This window comes from Leptopilina boulardi, unplaced genomic scaffold (assembly GCF_019393585.1).
Source record: "Leptopilina boulardi isolate dan_hultmark-lab unplaced genomic scaffold, ZJU_Lbou_2.1 LbouV2_55, whole genome shotgun sequence".
In the NCBI taxonomy this organism is placed as follows: domain Eukaryota; kingdom Metazoa; phylum Arthropoda; class Insecta; order Hymenoptera; family Figitidae; genus Leptopilina; species Leptopilina boulardi.
In genome coordinates, this window is record NW_026138000.1 from 1,346,921 (window position 1) to 1,369,173 (window position 22,253).

The window sequence follows — 22,253 nt, forward strand, 5'->3', positions numbered from 1 at the left end:
TTGTTAATGAATTAATTTATTATTATTTATTAATACCAATAGTTTCCTCTATTTTAAAATGCCATTTATTAATTTCATTTTCAACATTACGAAAATGTGAATTTTGTTGATTTAAAAATTCCTCCAATTCCTTTGATGGCGATTGTTTTTTCAAATCTGATCTTGTTAGGGGAAAAAAAATTTCTTCATCTAAATCATTATTTGATTGTATTTCAATAGCTTCCGTTGTTATTCCTTCATTATAAAGCTTTTTCATTAAACCCAATTGTGTTTTTAATTTTTCACATTTTGTCTCCGACATTTCCAATTGTTCGCCAATTTCTCAAATTTTCCAATGAAAAAAAAAAAAATATATTAAAAATTTTTTCTTTTAAAATAAATTTTTTTATTCAATACTTTTTATTTTTTTTTTAAATTTAATTTATAATTAATATTAATTAATTTATGCTTGGAAAAAATAATTATTAATTTATTTTTTATTAAAAAAACAGTTAAAAAAAGAAATTAATTTTATTTTTTTAATTGAATCTAATTTAATTTATAATTAATATTAATTAATTTATGTTAAATTAATCATTAATATTTAAATATTTTTAAAATATAAATATTTAAAAAAATTAATTATTTAATTAATATTAAAAAAAAATTATTTATTAATTTATAATAAATAAAAAATAAATAGAGAAATTAATTTTTGTTTATTTTTTTAATTTAATTTATTATTAATATTAATTAATTTGTACTTAAAAAAATAATTAATTATTAATTTATAATAAATAAAAAATAAAAACCAATAAAAAGGGGAAAAATCATAATAATTAAATTATTTTCAAAATTTTACCAGTAATCCGTGTTTTTGTGTCCATTTTTTTCTTTCAATGACAGTTAACGAAATTTTGCAAAAATTGTTTTGTCATAATTTTCAAATATTATTATTTTTTTTTTTAAAAAAAAAAGGTAATTTTAATGCAAAAATCGCGAAAGTAAATTTTCTAAGAAAAAAAAATTTTATACTCACAAAAAAAAACCTTTAGAATACTAAAAAGAATTAGTAGGTTAATATTTCTGTTATTACTCAGTTTTTTTTTTTTTCCTAATTTCATTTGTCAAATTTTTGAAATTTCCCCCGCTTTTTAATAATCGACTGTCGGTAAAAAGAAATCTTTCATATCGACAATGAAAAAAAGGCGGCAATTTCAAAATATAAATAATTAGTTTTTTAAAATTTACATTTATAAAATCAAATAGTAGAATAAAAAAAAATATTACTAAATTTATTGATTAAAGAAGAAAATTTAATTAATTTTAAAAAATTTATTTAAATAGAAAAAAAAATGAAGACTCGTTTTTTAGTGTTTGAAAAATTGAAACATAACCTAACTTTTTAGAATTGTCACTAGAGGCGCGGGAACTGTGTGTGCTATATATACTTTTTTTTTTTTTTTCTAAAAGTCTCTTTGGGGAATTTATACCTGTGAATTTTGAGAAATCTAGTAGTTGCAATTTTGCAAATGGTGGACGGGCTGTCATCATTGATACGTTAACATCAGGTAAGAGACACATTTTTTTTTTTGCACGCTATTTTCCCTTCCCGGCAATTTGTTTTCAAATTATATTTTATTTTTGATGAAAAATTTTGTGATAATTTTTCCAACAACAAAAAAATGTCTGAAATTTTCTTTCAAGTATTTTCACACTAAAATAAATCATTTAACTTTTTTTATTTAAAGTTACGTAAAATTATTGCACAAGATATAAAAAGCAATAACTATATATATATATATATATATATATATATATATATATATATATATATAGGCAAAAATTTTCACCGCATACGAAATAGCAAATTTGCTTTCTTTTTTTTGTCCCATGAAATAAATTTTCATTATGAAAAAAATTTCTCCCTTTTTTTTCAAGTATTAATAAAATTAGAGACAAAATATATTATTATTTTTCCCGGATTTTTTCCACATTGAGTTACAAACGGAGTGCGTGAAAAAAAATAACCTCATTTTTTCCAAGAATCGTATATAGGATATATATATATGTATAGTTGATGGAAAGAATAAGATTGTGTAATATAGAGAAAGAAGTTTTTTTTTTTTTTTTTAAATATTATTTCATTGTTGGTGTAAAAAATATTTTTTCTTTTTTTGTTTTAAAGAAGTGAATTTTATTTTTCAAATTTTGGATATTATATATTTAATTGCCATCGATGACGTGTATGTGTGTGTGTGTGCGTTTGTCATAGCAGACGAACGTCACATGTCAAGGCATGTTCTTGTCGGAAATTCTTTTCAAATAACATAAAAAACAAGAGGTATTTAAAAATTGTCGTAGATTTATTTTTTGTTAATATTTTAAATAAAAATTCGAAAACTATTTTTATTTATTTTTTTTTTTTTTATAAACGAATAGAGAATTTTTTTTTCTGTTGCTCTTCGAAAAGCATTTCTAAAACAAGGTTCGTGACCTTATTCTTTGAATTTCCTTATATTTATAACCTCTTTTTCGAAGGTGCGGTATAATGCTTTTAATTTCCTTCAATTAAAAAACGATTTTCTTTGGAGAGTTATTTTTTAAAATTATTTTCTATATTTTTATTATTTTATACCCAAATTAATTATTTGATTATTTTTATTATTATTATTATTATTATTATTATTTTATAATTTTTATCATTATTATTATTATTATCATTATTATTATTATTATTATTATTATTATTATTATTATTATTATTATTATTATTATTATTATTATTTTGCAAATAATAATAAAAATTATTATTATTATTTTTTTTTTTTTGCAAATAATGATAAAAATTATTATTATTATTAATTTTTTTCCCGTCCATATTAAATAAATTATTATTTTCAAAATTTTGACCAATTTGAAGGATTTTTTAAAAATTTTTTATTTAAATTTTAATATATTTTGTAACTAATTTTATCAATGATTTTTGTTGAAAAAAATTTTTTTTTAAAGAAATATTACAAAAATTTTAAATAAACTAAAAAAAAAAAGTAATGTAATGTTTTATTATTATTATTATTATTATTTAAAAAATTAAACGAAAAATTTTTGAAAATTTATTTTTTCCAAAAATTATTAAAATTAAGTTAAAATAGTGAGAAAAAAAAAGTTTTAATAATTTTTTTATTATCGTTTTTGCGAATTTTTTTTTTTTCTAAAAAAAAAAAACGAAAATCTTTTAAAATGAATTATTTTTTGCAAAAATTAGAATTTTTTATTAAAATTAAGTTAAAAAATAGTTGGAAAAATTCTAGTTTTAATAATTTTGTATCGTTTTTGGGAATTTTTGAAAAATTTGATTTTGACAATGAAAAATTTTTGAAAAACATTTATTTTTACAAAAATTATTATTTATCATTAAAATTATGTTAAAAATAGTAGGAAAAATTTATTTACAATTATTTTTAATCGTTTTTGCGAATGATAATAAAAATAATAATAATAATAATAATAATAATAATAATAATTATTATTATTATTATTATTAATTTTTTTTTATTATTCGCAAAAACGATTAAAAATTATTGAAACTAAATTTTTCCAACTATTTTAACTTAATTTTAATTGATAAATAATAATTTTGGTGACAATAAAAAAAAAATAATAATAATTATTATTATTATTATAATTATTTTTTTTTTTTTATTATTCGCAAAAAACAATTGAAAATCATTGAAACTATATTTTTCCAACTATTTTAACTTAATTTTAATTGATAAATAATAATTTTGGTAATAATAAAAGAGAAAATAGTAATAATTATTATTATTATAATAATTTTTTTTTATTATATTTCGCAAAAATGATTGAAAATTATTGATACTAAATTTTTCCAACTATTTTAACTTAATTTTAATTGATAAATAATAATTTTGGTAATAATAAAAAAAAAATAAATAATAATAATAATAATTATTATTATTATTAATTACTATAAAAATATAATTATAAAAAAAATAAAACTGGTAACTAAATTTTAATGAAATTAAAAAATAAATTTTTTTAAAATCAAATATTGTTTTTTTTTAAATTTTTTTGTTTTCGCAAAAAAATTTTTTTTTTAAACTTGTAGGATTTTGTTTTTTTGAATAATTTTACAATTTTTTCAGTAAATTTATTTTACAATTTAGTTTCATTTTTTGCAAATTCTTCGAATTTTCAAAAAAAAAAAAAAAATTTTATACAAAATTGAACGATTAAATGCAAACAAAAAAAAAATGTTTACATTTCCCCTTGATTTTTGTTTTGAAAATTTTACATAATTTTTAACAGAAATTGAAATTTTTAAATTATAGAATTAAAAAAAAAAATTTTTTTGTAGTTACGATTTTTGGAAATGTTTAGAAATGTTTATAAATTTTATTTTTTGAGAAATTAGAAAGAAAAAAAAATTTCACACACATTGTTGGCAAAAATGTTAGTTTAGAAAATTTTTTCAAAAATTATTAATTTTCGTTTAAATTTTTAAAGAATTTAATTTTAAAAATAAAAATTGGTAAATATTGTTTTTTTTTTTTTTTTTAATTGAAAGAATTTAGAAAATTTTTCTAATATTTTTTTACAATATATAAAAAAAAATAAATTTTTTTTGAAAAAAATGAAAATAGAAAAAAAATTGCGTCTACTTTTTTTAATTGAAAATTATTAAATTTCATTTTTTTTTTTTGTTTGCTTTTGCAATGTTATGACTTCATATTTCTTTCTTATCAAATTTCAAATAGGTCTGCGATAAAAAATATTTGATTCATTAAATTCCCAATGTTTCATTTTTGTTTATTGTTTCTCGGGGGGGATTTTATTATTTTCTCTTATCTCAATATATCCGGCATTTCCGAATTGAATTTGATTAATTGTTTATTGAAAAATTTATAATTGTTTATTGAGAAAAAAATTAGTTTCTTAATTCGAAATAAACAATATTTACTAATAATAATAATAATAATCATAATAATAATAATAATAATAATTATAATAATAATAATAATAATAATAATAATAATAATAATAATAATAATAATAATAATAATAATAATAATAATAATAATAATAATAATAATAATAATAATAATAATAATAATAATAATAATAATAATAATAATAATAATAATAATAATAATAATAATAATAATAATAATAATAATAATAATAATAATAATAATAATAATAATAATAATAATAATAATAATAATAATAATAATAATAATAATAATAATAATAATAATAATAATAATAATAATAATAATAATAATAATAATAATAATAATAATAATAATAATAATAATAATAATAATAATAATAATAATAATAATAATAATAATAATAATAATAATAATAATAATAATAATAATAATAATAATAATAATAATAATAATAATAATAATAATAATAATAATAATAATAATAATAATAATAATAATAATAATAATAATAATAATAATAATAATAATAATAATAATAATAATAATAATAATAATAATAATAATAATAATAATAATAATAATAATAATAATAATAATAATAATAATAATAATAATAATAATAATAATAATAATAATAATAATAATAATAATAATAATAATAATAATAATAATAATAATAATAATAATAATAATAATAATAATAATAATAATAATAATAATAATAATAATAATAATAATAATAATAATAATAATAATAATAATAATAATAATAATAATAATAATAATAATAATAATAATAATAATAATAATAATAATAATAATAATAATAATAATAATAATAATAATAATAATAATAATAATAATAATAATAATAATAATAATAATAATAATAATAATAATAATAATAATAATAATAATAATAATAATAATAATAATAATAATAATAATAATAATAATAATAATAATAATAATAATAATAATAATAATAATAATAATAATAATAATAATAATAATAATAATAATAATAATAATAATAATAATAATAATAATAATAATAATAATAATAATAATAATAATAATAATAATATAATAATAATAATAATAATAATAATAATAATAATAATAATAATAATAATAATAATAATAATAATAATAATAATAATAATAATAATAATAATAATAATAATAATAATAATAATAATAATAATAATAATAATAATAATAATAATAATAATAATAATAATAATAATAATAATAATAATAATAATAATAATAATAATAATAATAATAATAATAATAATAATAATAATAATAATAATAATAATAATAATAATAATAATAATAATAATAATAATAATAATAATAATAATAATAATAATAATAATAATAATAATAATAATAATAATAATAATAATAATAATAATAATAATAATAATAATAATAATAATAATAATAATAATAATAATAATAATAATAATAATAATAATAATAATAATAATAATAATAATAATAATAATAATAATAATAATAATAATAATAATAATAATAATAATAATAATAATAATAATAATAATAATAATAATAATAATAATAATAATAATAATAATAATAATAATAATAATAATAATAATAATAATAATAATAATAATAATAATAATAATAATAATAATAATAATAATAATAATAATAATAATAATAATAATAATAATAATAATAATAATAATAATAATAATAATAATAATAATAATAATAATAATAATAATAATAATAATAATAATAATAATAATAATAATAATAATAATAATAATAATAATAATAATAATAATAATAATAATAATAATAATAATAATAATAATAATAATAATAATAATAATAATAATAATAATAATAATAATAATAATAATAATAATAATAATAATAATAATAATAATAATAATAATAATAATAATAATAATAATAATAATAATAATAATAATAATAATAATAATAATAATAATAATAATAATAATAATAATAATAATAATAATAATAATAATAATAATAATAATAATAATAATAATAATAATAATAATAATAATAATAATAATAATAATAATAATAATAATAATAATAATAATAATAATAATAATAATAATAATAATAATAATAATAATAATATTAATAATTATAATAATAATAATATTCCTACCGCTGTATTTTTTGATACAAAATAAAAATATATAATAATAATAATACATTTATTTAAAAATATTAATTTTAAAAAAAAATTCCTACATTTTAAAAATATTTTGACTATACATTTTTGTTTCAATTTCCTTCTAAGAATATTTTTTATTTTTCATTTAAATAGCTTATTTTATATAATTATTTAATAACTGACTATTATTTTTGTAAATCTCTCTTTATATATATATATTGTCAAACGTTATACAATTTAAGTTTTAGCACCAAATTACATAATACCAAACATCGTTATAAAAGTTTTTGAAATGAAAAAAAGAAAAAAAAAAATATTTCAACTCATTCTTTTTGGTTTATATATTTTTTGGCACAAAATCATATTGATTTCGTCACTTATTTATTTTAAATGTTGGCACTTTAGTTCAGATTGCGCAACATTTTCATGCGTCTCACTATTATTATTATTATTCTTTTATATTATTCAGAACTGCGAGAAATAATAAAAAAAAAGATTGTCCCTTTTTATATATTTATTGTAAAAATTTAAAACACAAGGTTATAGATTCCTCTTCCTCGAGTAATTAATTTTATAAAGAAAAAAAAATTCCAAGGATTTCATTTTTTTAAATGCAAGAAAAAAAAAAGTATAGACAATAGAATAAATAGAAGAGATAAAATAATTATAAATGAGTCATTTTGATATTGAGAGAGACATTGACCTACGGCGTCTCGAGAGAGAATAAATTCTCTCTTCGACAAAGTGTTTTTAGGTTTGTCTCACGGAATAAATTTCAAAAGAAACCGGCAAAATCAAGGAAGGGGGAAAAATAACGATTTGAAAAATTAAAAACAAGAAGAAATGATATATGTATATATAATGTTTTATGTCTGATATTGATAAGAAACAGTGTTCTAGTTTATAGAAATATATATATATATATATATATATATATATATATATATATATATATATATATATATATGTTTTACAGACATCTGCGTGTTATTTCATTGAAAGCTTCTTATCTTGTATTCACATTTATTTTTGGTTAAACATTTTTTCTCTTTCTTCAAATATATGTATAATTATTTCTCTTTCATTTGGATATGATGAAATTTTTTCCCCTAAAGATATGCTAATAAATTGTAACACATACATTTGGAGACAAAAACTAACAATTTTTATGTCAAAAAAAAAAAAGTAATTATTATTTAACTATTGCTACTTCAAAATTTTATTATTGCAAGATTAAAAGATTTTTTCATTTTTTTTTAAAAGGTCAAAAATTACCGTAATCTACAAAAAAAAAAAAAAATTTCACTAGTGATTGAATTTTTTTAAAAATAAAATTGTTAATAGTTGCTCTTTTATTTGTTTTTACATAGGTGAAAAATGTATAAAGCAAGAACTGTATTTAGTGCACTAACTCCTTTGGCCCCACGCGTTTGTGGGGCCGAAAGGTTCGCATCATGGCTAGTGAGGAGCCACCCTTTGGCCAGAACAAGTCAGGTTGTTATACCTGAATCAGGACGACGATATAGCAGTAGTCGTGTTGCAACTGAACCATTTTTAAATGGAAGCACCAGCTCGTATGTTGAGGAAATGTACAATGCCTGGCTCCAGGATCCATCAAGCGTTCATGTCGTAAGTATACTCGAAATAGTAATAAAACATAAGGATTTCAAAAATAATATTATTAATTTTGCGAGATTTGTGAGTTTTAATTGTCTCTGATTATGAATCTGATCTTAAATTCATAATCAGCGACACCAAAAACCCCCGAGTAACAAGTTTCAAGCAAATTTGACGAATTGCGAAAAAAATCCTCCATATTGGATTCGCCATTTTGAATTTTCAAAATCTGACTTCATATTCGTAATCAGCGACCCCAAAAACCCCCGAGTACCAAATTTCAAGTGAATCTGGTAAATTTTTTAAAAATACGTCCTCCATATTTGATCCGCCATTTTGAAATTTTAAAATTTGACTTCATATTCGTAATCAGCGACCCCAAAAACCCCCGAATGATAAGTTTCAAGTGAATTTGGTAAATTTTTTAAAAATATGTCCGCCATTTTGCATCCGCCATTTTGAATTTTTAAAATCTGACTTCATATTCGTAATTAGCGACCCCAAAAACCCCCGAGTACCAAGTTTCAAGTGAATCTGGTTAATTTTTAAAAAAATACGTCCGCCATTTTGAATTTTTAAAATCTGACTTCATATTCGTAATCAGGAAACCCAAAAATCCCCGGGTAACAAGTTTCAAGCGAATTTGACAATTTAAAAAAAAACCCGCCATATTGGATCCGCCATTTTGAATTTTGAATAACTGCTCATTGCCATTAAATATAAATATTTGTAAGGTTATAATAATTAAATTTTGATTTGTCGTAATCTTTTCGTAACAATTCTCATTTGGCCAAATCTGTATCTCGTCTAATTTTTATTTGGCCTAATCTCCGTTTGACACTCATTCATAAACGTGATGTTAGAGCAAATACTAAATTAGGTTTAATACAAATAAGGCCAAATAAAAATTGTTACAGAAAAATTATGTCAAATAAGAATTTTTTTAGTATTAGATCGTTTAAAATTGGAGACAACTAGTGTGTCTTTCTGCGCAGTGACGTTGTCAGATTTCTAAGCCTGCGCACTAGTGTTGTACGCAATATGTGACTGCGCAATAGCATTATAAGGCTGCGCAGTATTTTTGTAAGACTTTTAAGTCTGCGCACTAGTATTTTACGCAATATATGACTGCGCAGTATCATTGTAAGGATGCGCAGTAAAGGTATATGCAATGGATGAATGTGCAGTATTGTTGTAAGGCTTCTAAATCTGTGCACTAGTATTTTACGCAATATATGACTGCGCAGAAGCATTATAAGGCTGCGCAGTATAGTTATGTGCAATGTATAACTGCGCAGTATTGTTGTAAGGCTTTTAAGTCTGCGCACTAGTATTTTTACGCAATATATGACTGCGCAGTAGCATTATATGTCTGTGCAGTAAAGTTGTGAGGCTTTTAAGCCTGCGCACTAGCGTTGTACGCAATATATGACTGCGCAGTAGCGTTATATGACTTTTGTGGCTGCGCACTAATGCTCTATGCAACATATAGCTGCGCAGTATCATTATATGTCTTCTGTGACTGCGCACTAAATCTGTATGCAATGTATGGCTGCGCACTAATGTTCCAAACAATATACAGCTGCGCAGTATCATTGTAAGGTTTTAATGGCTGCACACTAATATTGTACATCATATAAATCTATACACAAGTGTAAAATAAATACAAAACACAATAAAAAAAATTATACATAAATGGTCTCCTTATTTTTGTTTGCCAACAGTCCTGGGACTCGTTTTTCCGTAACAGTACAGCAGGAGCAGCTCCTGGTTTAGCTTATCAGGCTCCACCCTCACTTGCACCAAGTTATAATCAAATTCCCCTTAGTTCATTATTACCCCTTGGTGGTGGATCACAAATTGGACAAGTTCCCGTCAACGAAAAAATCATTGACGATCATTTAGCCGTACAAGCCATCATACGATCCTATCAGGTATGTTAATAATATTAATAATAATGCAAAATTTTTTTTTTTTTGATTTTTTTTCTATAAGGGTTAAAAAAATGTTAATCAAATTGGTAGAAGAAAAATTTTTAAAAAGAAATTAAGAAACTAATGAGTGTTACGAAAGAAGGTCAACCATTATTATTGTGAATTCAAAATTGATTCTAAATCTGCAACCTCAATTTCAAAGTCAGACATTGATTAGCATTGTAGATTGATTGAAATGACTTTTGATTCTTCCTAGTGTATTTTTTTTTTTGGTTTTATTTATTCCACTCAGCACCTCCCAGATGAGATTATTTCAAACGAGTGTTTTTTTCCCTCATTTTTTTAAGCGAAGTAATATTCTTTTTTAGTTATTTTTTGTTTAATTTTTTTTTTTAAATTATCGCTTGTGAATATTGAGGTCACAGATATTTAGGAATTTAGAGTTGAAGCGTTATTTTTTGGGGTGGGAGGGGTTTATTCAAGTCACCAATCATTCGCATGCTAAAAGAAATATAAATATTATTATTAGGTATTTTAGGAATTATTAGGTATTATTATTGTTATTATTACTATTATTATTACTATTATAATATTAAATTATTATTATTCAATTATTATTATTATTAATATTATAATTGTTATTATATATATATATATAAATGTGCCTTTAATTTGGGATTAAAAATGTTGCATGAAATTCAAATGTAATGCAGTTATAGCCTTAATGGGTTGACATTTGATTTTGGTTCTAAAATCTAAAAAAAAAAATGATTTATAATTATAATTTTTTTTCTTTTATTCTATTATTATTTTCTATATTTTTTTCTTTTCTTTTATTATTGGTTTATTTTTTTAAAGATAGAGGTAATTTTTTTTAGTTTATATTTTAGAAATTTGAAATCAAATTTTTTCATTTTAGAACCATTATCGATGTAAAAGAATTATTTAAATTATAAATATAAAGGACAAATGCATTTGCATTTATTTCTTCCTTTGCTTTTTCATTAAAACGATAATATGTATAATATTTTGAAATCATTTCACATATCTCTCTCTTTTTTTTTTTTATTTTTCTAAAGCATGACTTTAATAAATCTAAATATTCTCCATTTAGAAATTCTTGCATTTAACTCTTTTTTTTGACAACTCAATAACAAAGTAATAAATATAATAATTTAAATGTGAATATTATTTACAATTCTTCTTTATTGACTAAATATATACATATATATATACAAATCTTTTTTTCCTTCTATTTTTTTTTTGTAATTCTATTTTTAAAACACATTTCTCTGGCGTTGATGAAACAAAAAAAAACAGAAAGAAAATACTATCTTTAACTAACGATAAAAACAACGCATTAATAATTTTTTTTTTTTAAAGCTAATAACAATTAAAAATAACTCAAAATTTATAAAAAAACAAAAAAATTTCGTCGTGAAGAATTCTAAAAATCGTGTACACAAAAACAAAATGTTGTAATTTTGTATTTCCAAATTTTATAATTTTTTTTTTATATTGATAATTCGTATTTTTTTACCCTCTCTTTTTTTGGAGTATATTTGTATTTTTTATTTATTTATTTATTTTTTTGGTGGGAAAAGAGAAGCTTTTTTTTATTTTTTCTCGCAAATTGTTCGTTGATATTTAGGCTCGAGGCCACTTAGTCTCCGATCTGGATCCACTGGGTATAATGCAATCAGAATCAATACACAAACATTATGCGGCTCGCAGGGGATCTCCTGAACAAGTTGCTCGACAATATATGCTTGGTAAGGCTTTAATCATCATCATCATCGTCATTTCCATTAGAATCATATCCTTACTATCAAATCAGAGGTAAAAGTATTTCAAAAATTAATTTTTATCTAAATTTTAAATATTTTTTTCAAATAATTAGTCGATAAATCGATCTATCGATTATCTGGTCGATATAGCGATTAATCGATATATCGAAGAATTGATCGATATATCGTAAAATCTATTGTTGTCTTGCTTAATCGATACATCGAATGGTTGGTCGATATAGCGATTAATCGATATATCGAATGGTTGGTCGATATAGCGATTAATCGATATATCGAAGAATTGATCGATATATCGTAAAATCGATTGTTATCTTGCTTAATCGATACATCGAATGATTGGTCGATTAATCAATATATTATTCAATCGATTTATCGATCAGATATTCGTTAAATCGATTAATTGATATATCGATTCATTTTTCGATATATCGATTAATCATTCGATTAATCGATTAAGCAAGATATCAAACGATTTTTCGCTATATCGATCAGATATTCGATAGATCGATTAAGCGATATATCGATCAAATATTCGATAGATCGATTAAACGATATATCGATCAGATATTCGATAGATGGATTAAACGATATATTGATCGATTTTTCGATATATCGATCGGATATTCGATTTATATTTTAGGTTATTTTATTTTCTACTCTGATTTTTCTCCTTTTTCCTTATTAATTCACTAAAATTTCTCGAAATGTCTTAAAACATTACGAGTAATCATTATTACGTCATCATTTAATTTTTTCCTATTTCCGCCAAGTCAATGAGCCTCGAATGATGCAATGACTTTTAATTCTTACATATACTTTCAATCTCGGGCCATTGAGATTGTTGAATATTTTTTTTTTTATTTATTTATTTACTTTTTATTAATATTTTCTTTTTTTATTTCTAAACTTTTTGTTTATTTTAATAAATCAATTTCCCTTTTTTTATTTTTAGAAATTAATTTTTTTTTTTTAAATAATTTTAGAAAAATTTAATTAAAATTAATTAATTAAATTTAATTAGTTATAAAAAAGGAAATTGAAATAAAAAAAAATTAATTATTTTTAAATTAATTATTAAATAATTATTAATTGTTGATAATTAATTGATAATTATCTATAATTTAAAATTAATTTAAAAAAAAAATTCTAATAAAAATATTAAATTTTCTAAAAAAATTTTAATTTCAAAATCAAAAAAAAAAAAAAAAAAAGAAATTCTAGGCTCGTTTTGAAAAATCATCGATCGCTGATACTGAAAATGTAAATGTGACAAAATTCACAAATAGCCATTCTTTTTAAGCGCCTTTGCTTTTACAATATCTCTTTAGGGTTAAGAAGAAATAAAAACGAACGTAAATTTTTTTCCCCCTATATTTAGTGGAAAAAAAAACTAGGAGGGAGTAAAAAAAAATTGCATGTCTGCTTTCTTTTACTTGTATTTGTAGTTTGCATGATTTATGTTTTTTTTTTTTTTTTTTTTTTAAACGCCACATATAATAATATGCATGAAATTTTATTGTGATGCATTGAATTCTTTTCCTTTCTTTATTTTTCTTCTATTAATTTTTGTTTACTTGGGAGGTGTTAGGTGCCAAATTTTTGGGATTTTTTCCCATTGAAAAAAAAAAAAAAAAAAAAAAAAAATGATCACCCATTTGACGGGATATTTTTCCGCTTTCTCGAATATTATAATTATAATTCATAATTTATACTATTCAGTAGCTAATTATATTTTTCAGAAAAAAAATAATTATAATTATTTTTTTTCTGAAAAATATAATTATAATTATTAAATTATAAAAATAAATAAATAATTATAATTATTTTTTTTCTGAAAAATATAATTAGCTACTGAATGTTTTCTTTCAAAATACTTGAAATTCGAATTTTTTTAAATTTTTTATTTTTTTAAATTTTTAAAATTTTTCTTTGAGATATTTTCCATTTTATTTTTTTGATCCGAAAATAATTAAAAAAAAACTCAATTTTTTTGTTAATTTTGAATTTTTAAACTTATTTTAGAATCAATTAGAAACTAATTTAAAAAAAAAAATTAACCAATAATACATTTAAAAAAACATTTTAGAAAGGAAATTATTAATAAGAATTTCGAAAGAAAACATTTTGCAAAAAAAAAAAAAATAAAATTGTTACTTTTCAATTTATTTAAAAAAAAAAAAAACTGAGAATTTAAATAATGAAAAATTTAAAAATAAATATTTCAAATCGTTTCTTTACTTAAAGGAATGAAAAAAAAATTTTTCTGGATATAAAATTTTGTTAAAACTGTTTTTAATGTTGAAATGAAAAATATGTTCTAATTTGGAAAAAAAATAACTGAATTAAAAATTTGCAAAAAAAAAATAAATAAAAAATGATGCGTATGAATAGTGGCATTAAATTGACAGATTCGTGGTCATCATATCGCTAAATTGGACCCACTTGGCATCAACAGTGCTGATCTTGATGATAGACATCCTCAAGAGTTGCTCTATAATTATTACTCATTTGGTAAGCTTTATTTGCGATTTTCTTCAAATTGTTGGAGAGAGAGAGAGAGAGAGAGAAAGGAGTCCACAATATTTTTTCATATATATATATAGTATTAAGAAATCTTTTTATATTCAAAAACCCCTCAGCCTCAAAAAAAAAAAAAAAATGCAATTAAAAAATGTAAATCAGTTTTTTAAAAATTTAAAACAAAAAAAAGTAATTTTTTAAATAAAAGAAAATAATTTTAAAATAAAAAAACATTTTTATATATTTATTTAGAATTATTTTAAATATTTTAATTTAAAAAAAAATTTAGAAAAGAATTTTATTTATTTAGAAATATTTTAATTTTATTTATTAAGGCATTTGAAAATTACAAAAAAAAATTAAAAATATTTATTTATTTAGAATCATTTCAAAAATTTAATATAAAAGATTTTTAATTTAAAAGTTTTAATTTTAAAAGAATGTAAAAAAAATTTATTTAAAAAATAATTAGTTAAAAACTAGTTTTCCTCGTTGCAAAAGAGAGAGGAAATTTACAGCAATTTAATTTAATGTTTAAAAAACATATTCACAGGCTGATCGGTTTCTGATAATCATTTTTTTCAATTATCACATCTCTCACAAGTATAATCATTTTAAATTATCATATCCAATATTCCGCATCTTTAATCCTCGCTCGATTAGTTTTTTTATTTATTTATTTTTTGATTTTAAACATTTTTTTTTAATTTTTTAAACTTTTTTTGTATTTTTTTTTTTAATTTTTTAAATATTTAATAATTTTTTTGTATTTTAAAAATATTTTTGTACTTTTTTTGTATTTTTTAAATATTTAAATATTTAAAATAAAACTTTTTTGTATTTTTTAAAATATTTAAATATTTTTAAACAATTTTTTTTGTATTTTTTAAATATTTAAATATTTAAAAAAAAATTTTCTTGTATTTTAAAAATATTTTTAAAACTTTTTTTGTATTTTTTTAATTTGTAAAATATTAAAAAATTTATTTTTTATTTTTCCTTCATTTTTTTTTTTTTTTTTTTTTTTTGCCTTGATTACTGTTTCATTCTTCCCTTTATTTATTAATTTTTTTTATTTCCCTGCAAGTTCCATTTTTTCATCCCCATCTTTCAGAATTTTATCTTTTTTTCAAATTCCATTAAAAAAGTTTTTTTATTTATACTTTTTTTTTTATATATATATTTTAAAATTTTGGGACGCATTTTTTTTTGGTACACTAAATTTTTATACGTTCCGAATTTATATTTTTCTTTATTCCTTCATCCATTTTACCAATGAGAGACAGTAATATTTTTTTAAATTTCTGCTACTAAAAAGAAAATTTTTTAAGGAAAAATTTTATTTTTTATTTTTTAAGAATCAAGTAGGATTTTGTGAATTATTTAAAAAAATTTTTTAAAACGAGAAAAATTCGTAAGAAAAAAACACTGTTAATTGGATCAAGTTTTATTATTATTTAAAAAAAAAAAAAAAAAGTAAATATATAGTTTTTGAGCCGAAGAATATTAAATGTCCACAGGAAAGAATCCGCGGACCACTTACGCTCAAGATCTACGAAATCGTGTAGCGGCACTTATGAAAAGTATGTAAGAAATAATTCAAAAGAAAAAAAAAATGGAAACAAAAAAAAAAAAAAAAAATTGGGCAATTTCTTTTTATTTTTTGCTAGATTATTATTACGGAAGTGGCTCGTTTTTCAGGATAATCTGAAATCGAATAATTGTGTATTAAGTCTCATGGAAAATGCTTGGGGTGTATTTTTACGATTTTAGGCAAGCGTTTATTCTTTATCTATTTTTATATATATATATCTGTCTTTCTTTTTTAATTTTTCTTTTTGTAAATAAAATTTTTATTTGTCTGTTTTTTTGTCCTTTTGTATAGAACAAAATTTTCAAAAGGTGTTTTTTTGCTTTTTCACAAATTTTGACTAACCAAATTCTCTCCTTTCTTTCTTCATTTCATTTTTCGTTTTCGCATTTTTTTTATTTTTTACCAATTTTTTATTTTTATTTATTTTTTTATATTTTTTATCATTTTTTTTTTTATTTTTACTTCCACTTTTTATATTTATTTACATTTCCCCAGGCAAATTTTTGTTTTGTTAGTTTTCTTTCTTTTTTTTTGTTTTTGATTGTCATTAACAATTTTTGGTTTTCCTTTCACTTGCTTTTGTCGAAACAAAACTCACAAAAATAATTTTTTTCCACCTTTTTTGAATTTGCATGATTTTCAGGTGTATTGGAAAAAAAATCGTAGGGGAAAAAATTGATAAATTTCTTTTCTTTCAAAAAAAAAAAAAAAAAACAATCCTCTCATTTTTATTAGTCGCCTTAAACATTTTCAGTATCAGTTTTTATTTATTTTTTTTTCTCAATTAAAATTCTCTTGTTTTTTTTTTCTTGTAAAATTTCATGTCTTCTTCATTGCTTTAAATCTTGATTCATTTGTGTGTGTGCAAAAAGGTGAAAAGAGGGATATTGTGAGAATTTATTCTCAAAAAATGCCTTTCCTCTTTTTTTTTTGCTCTGTTAAAAATTAATTTACAAAATTTTTTTTTTTTTTATTCCCTTCTTGGCAAACAAAAATCTAATAGAGGAATCGGATATGGATAGAGTTTTTAAATTGCCATCAACGACATTCATCGGTGGCAAGGAAAAATCATTACCACTAAGAGAAATTTTAAAACGACTTGAATCCACATATTGTGGACATATTGGAGTTGAATTTATGTTCATCAATTCACTTGAGCAATGTAATTGGATTCGACAAAAAATGGAGACTCCTGGTGTTATGGAAATTACCAACGATGAAAAACGATTAATTTTGGCACGATTAACACGAGCCACTGGGTATGTATAAAAATTCAGTTAATTAAAACTAAAATTTTCTGTTAAATGAAAAATTCTGCACCAATAGAATGTTGGTGAATTTTTCCTCCTTAGAAAAGGAGATAAACCTCTAGATAATAACACACAGTTTAGAACAATATGTTTATTGGATACGATGGTTAAACTTCTAGTGGGAATGATTTTGTAGAGATTTGAGAAAATTCTGATAGACGAAAACAGTATTTCTAAGAATCGATATGATTTTTCGAAGTTCTGGTAGGCGAAAACAGTCTATCTGAGAATCCTAATAATATGACTTCCGGAAGTCCTGGTAGGCGAAAATAGTTTATCCGAGAATCAAATTGGCTTTTGTAAAGGTCGGTCAACAGTTGATGCAATACTCATTGTTGCCAATAGGGCAAAAAAAAATTCCTCATCGACTTTTCTAGAAGCTACAGTAATAAATTAAAATTGAAAAAATTAAATTAAAACAAATATTTATTGAATTTATCAGATTCGAGGCGTTCCTTGCAAAGAAATGGACCTCAGAAAAGAGATTTGGTCTTGAAGGCTGTGAAATTCTAATTCCAGCGATGAAACAAGTTATTGATAAATCCACAGAATTGGGAGTTGAGTCAATTGTAATGGGAATGCCCCATAGAGGACGACTCAATGTTTTGGCTAATGTTTGCCGTAAACCACTTAGTCAAATATTCACACAATTTGCTGCCCTGGAAGCCGCTGATGATGTGCGTAAAAAATTCTTATTTCCATTCAATTTTCTTTCTTTTTTTCGTCTAGTAATGACAGAAAAAATTTGAATTCTAGGGCTCCGGTGATGTTAAATATCATTTAGGAACGTATATCGAACGTTTAAATCGTGTAACAAATAAAAATATACGTTTAGCAGTTGTTGCAAATCCCTCACATCTTGAGGCTGTCGATCCAATTGTTCAGGGTAAAACAAGAGCCGAACAATTTTATCGTGGCGATGGTGAGGGTAAAAAAGTAATGTCCATATTATTGCACGGTGATGCAGCATTTTGTGGTCAGGGTATTGTTTTTGAGACAATGCATCTATCCGATTTGCCCGATTACACCACCCATGGAACAATTCATATTGTTGCTAACAATCAAATTGGATTCACCACCGATCCACGACATTCACGATCATCGCCTTATTGTACAGGTAAATTATGAATATTTTTTATTAGTTATAATTATTAAGAAAAAGAAGAAGATTGGAGGAGGAGAATGTGGTTGTTTGATATTTTAAATTGAGTTAAAAATTACTCACGAAGACAAAACGCTAAGCCTTATGTCTAAGGTCTTATGCCTAAGGAAGCCTTAAGCCTAAGTACGTCTTATGCCTAAGGAAGCCTTGAGCCTAAGCCTTATGCTTAAGGAAACCTTGTGCTTAAGTACGTGTTATGCCCAAGGAAGCCTTGAGCCTAAGGAAACCTTGTTCCTAAGGAAGCCTTGAGCCTAAGCCTTATGCTTAAGGAAACCTTGTGCTTAAGTACGTCTTATGCCTAAGGAAGCCTTGAGCCTAAGCCTAGCCCTTAGGCACAAGGTTTCCTTAAGCATAAGGGTTAGGCTTAAGGCTTCTTTAGGCACAAGGTTTTCTTTGGCGTAAGGCATAAGGAAACTTTGAGCCTAGGCCTTAGGCACAAGGTTCTCTTAAGCATTAGGCTCAGGCATAAGGCTTATTTAAGCACAAGGTTTTCTTTGGCGTAAGGCTTAAGGAAACTTTGTACCTAAGTACGTCTTATGTTTAAGATAGCCTTGAGCCTATTCCTTATGCTTAAGGAAACCTTGTGCTTAATTACGTCTTATGCCTAAGGAAGCCTTACGCCTAAGGAAAGCTTGTTCCTAAGGAAGCGTTGAGCCTAAGCCTAGGCCTTAGGCACAAGGTTTCCTTAAGCATAAGGGTTAGACTTAAGGCTTCTTTAGGCACAAGGTTTTCTTTGGCGTAAGGCTTAAGGAAACTTTGTACTTAAGTACGTCTTATGTCTAAGGAAGCCTTGAGTCTAAGGAATCCTTGTGCCTAAGTACGTCTTATGCCTAAGGAAGCCTTGAGCCTAAGCATTGCGCTTAAGAAACCCTCGAGCCTAAGAAAACCTTGTGCCTAAGGAATTCCTTAGTCCTTTTTATTAAGAGTGGGTTGGGAACGACGGACGGACGGACAGATGGATTTAATTAAATTTATCGACATTACAATAATTGGAGAAGGAGAATATGGTTGTTTGATGTATCTTGCAAAGAAGAAAAGTAGAAAACTAATTTTTATTCTTTCTTTTCAAAAAAAAACCAGACGTGGCAAGAGTGGTGAACGCTCCTATTTTCCACGTAAATTCCGACGATCCCGAAGCAGTGATGCACGTTTGTAAAATGGCTGCCGAATGGCGTTCAACATTCCACAAAGACGTTGTCATTGACATTGTCTCATATCGTCGTAATGGACATAATGAAGCAGATGAACCAATGTTTACTCAACCTCTTATGTATCGTAAAATTAAAAATACACCACGTGTTCTTGATAAATATTCTGGACAATTGGTTAAAGAAAATGTTGTAACACCCGAGGAGGTTAAAGATGTTAAGGATAAATATGAAAAAATTTGTGAAGAAGCATATGGTAATGCAAAACAAGAGACACATATTAAATATAAAGATTGGTTAGATTCACCGTGGTCAGGATTTTTTGAAGGTAAAGATCCATTAAAAGTATCGCCAACTGGCGTTAAAGAAGATACATTGGTCCATATTGGTAAGAAATTTTCATCACCACCACCAAATGCTGCTGAATTTGTTATACATAAGGGTATTGAAAGAATATTACGTGGTCGTTTGGAGATGGTTGAATCGAGAACAGTGGATTGGGCTTTAGGTGAAGCAATGGCATTTGGATCGTTGCTAAAGGAGGGTATTCATGTAAGATTATCGGGACAGGACGTTGAAAGAGGGACATTTTCACATAGACATCATGTACTTCATCATCAAACTGTTGATAAAGCAACATATAGACCATTGTGTTATCTTTATCCTGATCAAGCACCGTACACAGTTTGCAATAGTTCATTGTCAGAATATGGAGTATTAGGTGAGAAAATAGAAATTTTTGTCTCAATTTTGATGTAATTTTTATTTCTATTTGCAAAAATGGGTTTTTTTTCTTATTACCATAGGTTTCGAATTGGGTTACTCAATGACGAATCCAAATGCTCTTGTTATTTGGGAAGCGCAATTTGGTGATTTTAATAATACGGCACAATGCATTATTGATCAATTCATCAGCAGTGGACAAGCAAAATGGGTTCGACAATCTGGACTTGTTATGCTCCAACCACATGGTTTGGAAGGACAGGTAATTTTTTTTCTCTTATAACGCTTATTCTTATCATATTGGCGATTTTTTCTTTCTTTTTTCACTAAATATTATTCTTTATACTGTTTCTCTTATTTTAAATATAAATTTCATTTTGAAACACAAATAGTCTTATGCCTAAGTATTGTATCTAAATATTATGAAGATTGGAGGAGGAGAATGTGGTTGTTTGATATGTTAAATTGAGTTAAAAAATTACTCACGAAGCCAAAACGCTAAGCTTAAGCCTTATGTCTAAGAAGGTTTTATGCCTAAGGAAGCCTTGAGCCTAAGTACGCCTTATGCCTAAGAAAGCCTTGAGCCTAAGCCTTATGCTTAAGGAAACCTTGTGCTTAATTACGTCTTATGTCTAAGGAAGCCTTGAGCCTAAGCCTTATGCCTAAACAAACCTTGTGCCTAAGGAAACCTTGAGCCTAAGCTTAGGCCTTAGGCACAAGGTTTCCTTAAGCATAAGGGTTAGGCTTAAGGCTTCATTAGGCACAAGGTTTCCTTTGGCGTAAGGCTTAAGGAAACTTTGTACCTAAGTACGTCTTATATCTAAGGAAGCCTTGAGCCTAAGCCTTATGCCTAAGGAAGTTTTGTCCCAAAGAACGTCTTATGCCTAAGGAAGCCTTGAGCCTAAGCCTTATGCTTAAGGAAACCTTGTTCCTGAGAAAGCCTTACTCTTAAGAAAGCCTTACACCTAAAGAAGTCTTAAGCTTAAGGAAGCCTTGAGTCTAAGTAAGCCTTATGCTTAAGGAAACCTAGTGCCTAAAGAAGCCTAGAGCCTAAGGAAGTTTTGAGCCTAAGTCTTGTGCCTAACGAAGCCTTGTGCTAAGGAAGCCTTATTCCCTGGGCACAAGGCTACATTAGGCACTAAGCTTCCTTAGGCACTAAGCTTCCTTAGGCACTAAGCTTCCTTAGGCACTAAGCTTCCTTAGGCACTAAGCTTCCTTAGGCACTAAGCTTCCTTAGGCACTACGCTTCCTTAGGCACAAGGCTTCATTAGGCACTAAGCTT

General features: G+C 22.9%; 2 protein-coding genes across 9 annotated transcripts in view; both read left to right on the plus strand.

Moving 5' to 3' along the window:
• Nucleotides 1-22,253, plus strand: part of LOC127290134 (2-oxoglutarate dehydrogenase complex component E1) — a 32,928-nt gene that overhangs the window by 5,609 nt on the left and 5,066 nt on the right. For 2 of the 8 annotated variants that reach the window (XM_051318521.1, XM_051318527.1), the window contains exons 2-11: nt 1,453-1,550; nt 8,526-8,784; nt 10,497-10,706; nt 14,923-15,025; nt 16,555-16,617; nt 17,632-17,887; nt 18,381-18,615; nt 18,695-19,055; nt 20,181-20,969; nt 21,055-21,233. In XM_051318521.1, the coding sequence (XP_051174478.1) occupies nt 8,533-8,784; nt 10,497-10,706; nt 14,923-15,025; nt 16,555-16,617; nt 17,632-17,887; nt 18,381-18,615; nt 18,695-19,055; nt 20,181-20,969; nt 21,055-21,233 (2,448 nt within the window). In that variant the 5' untranslated portion in view covers nt 1,453-1,550; nt 8,526-8,532. Of the gene's footprint in view, nt 1-1,452; nt 1,551-2,169; nt 2,324-8,525; nt 8,785-10,496; nt 10,707-12,357; nt 12,479-14,922; nt 15,026-16,554; nt 16,618-17,631; nt 17,888-18,380; nt 18,616-18,694; nt 19,056-20,180; nt 20,970-21,054; nt 21,234-22,253 lie in introns of those variants that run through there. The other 6 variants (XM_051318526.1, XM_051318529.1, XM_051318525.1 and 3 more) reach the window with 4 other exon arrangements.
• Nucleotides 5,022-5,837, plus strand: LOC127290136 (probable serine/threonine-protein kinase clkA; the record flags this gene model as incomplete). The annotated part of the gene is made up of 1 exon (XM_051318531.1): nt 5,022-5,837. A coding segment is annotated over one exon (816 nt), but the record flags the coding sequence as incomplete, so codon positions are not given.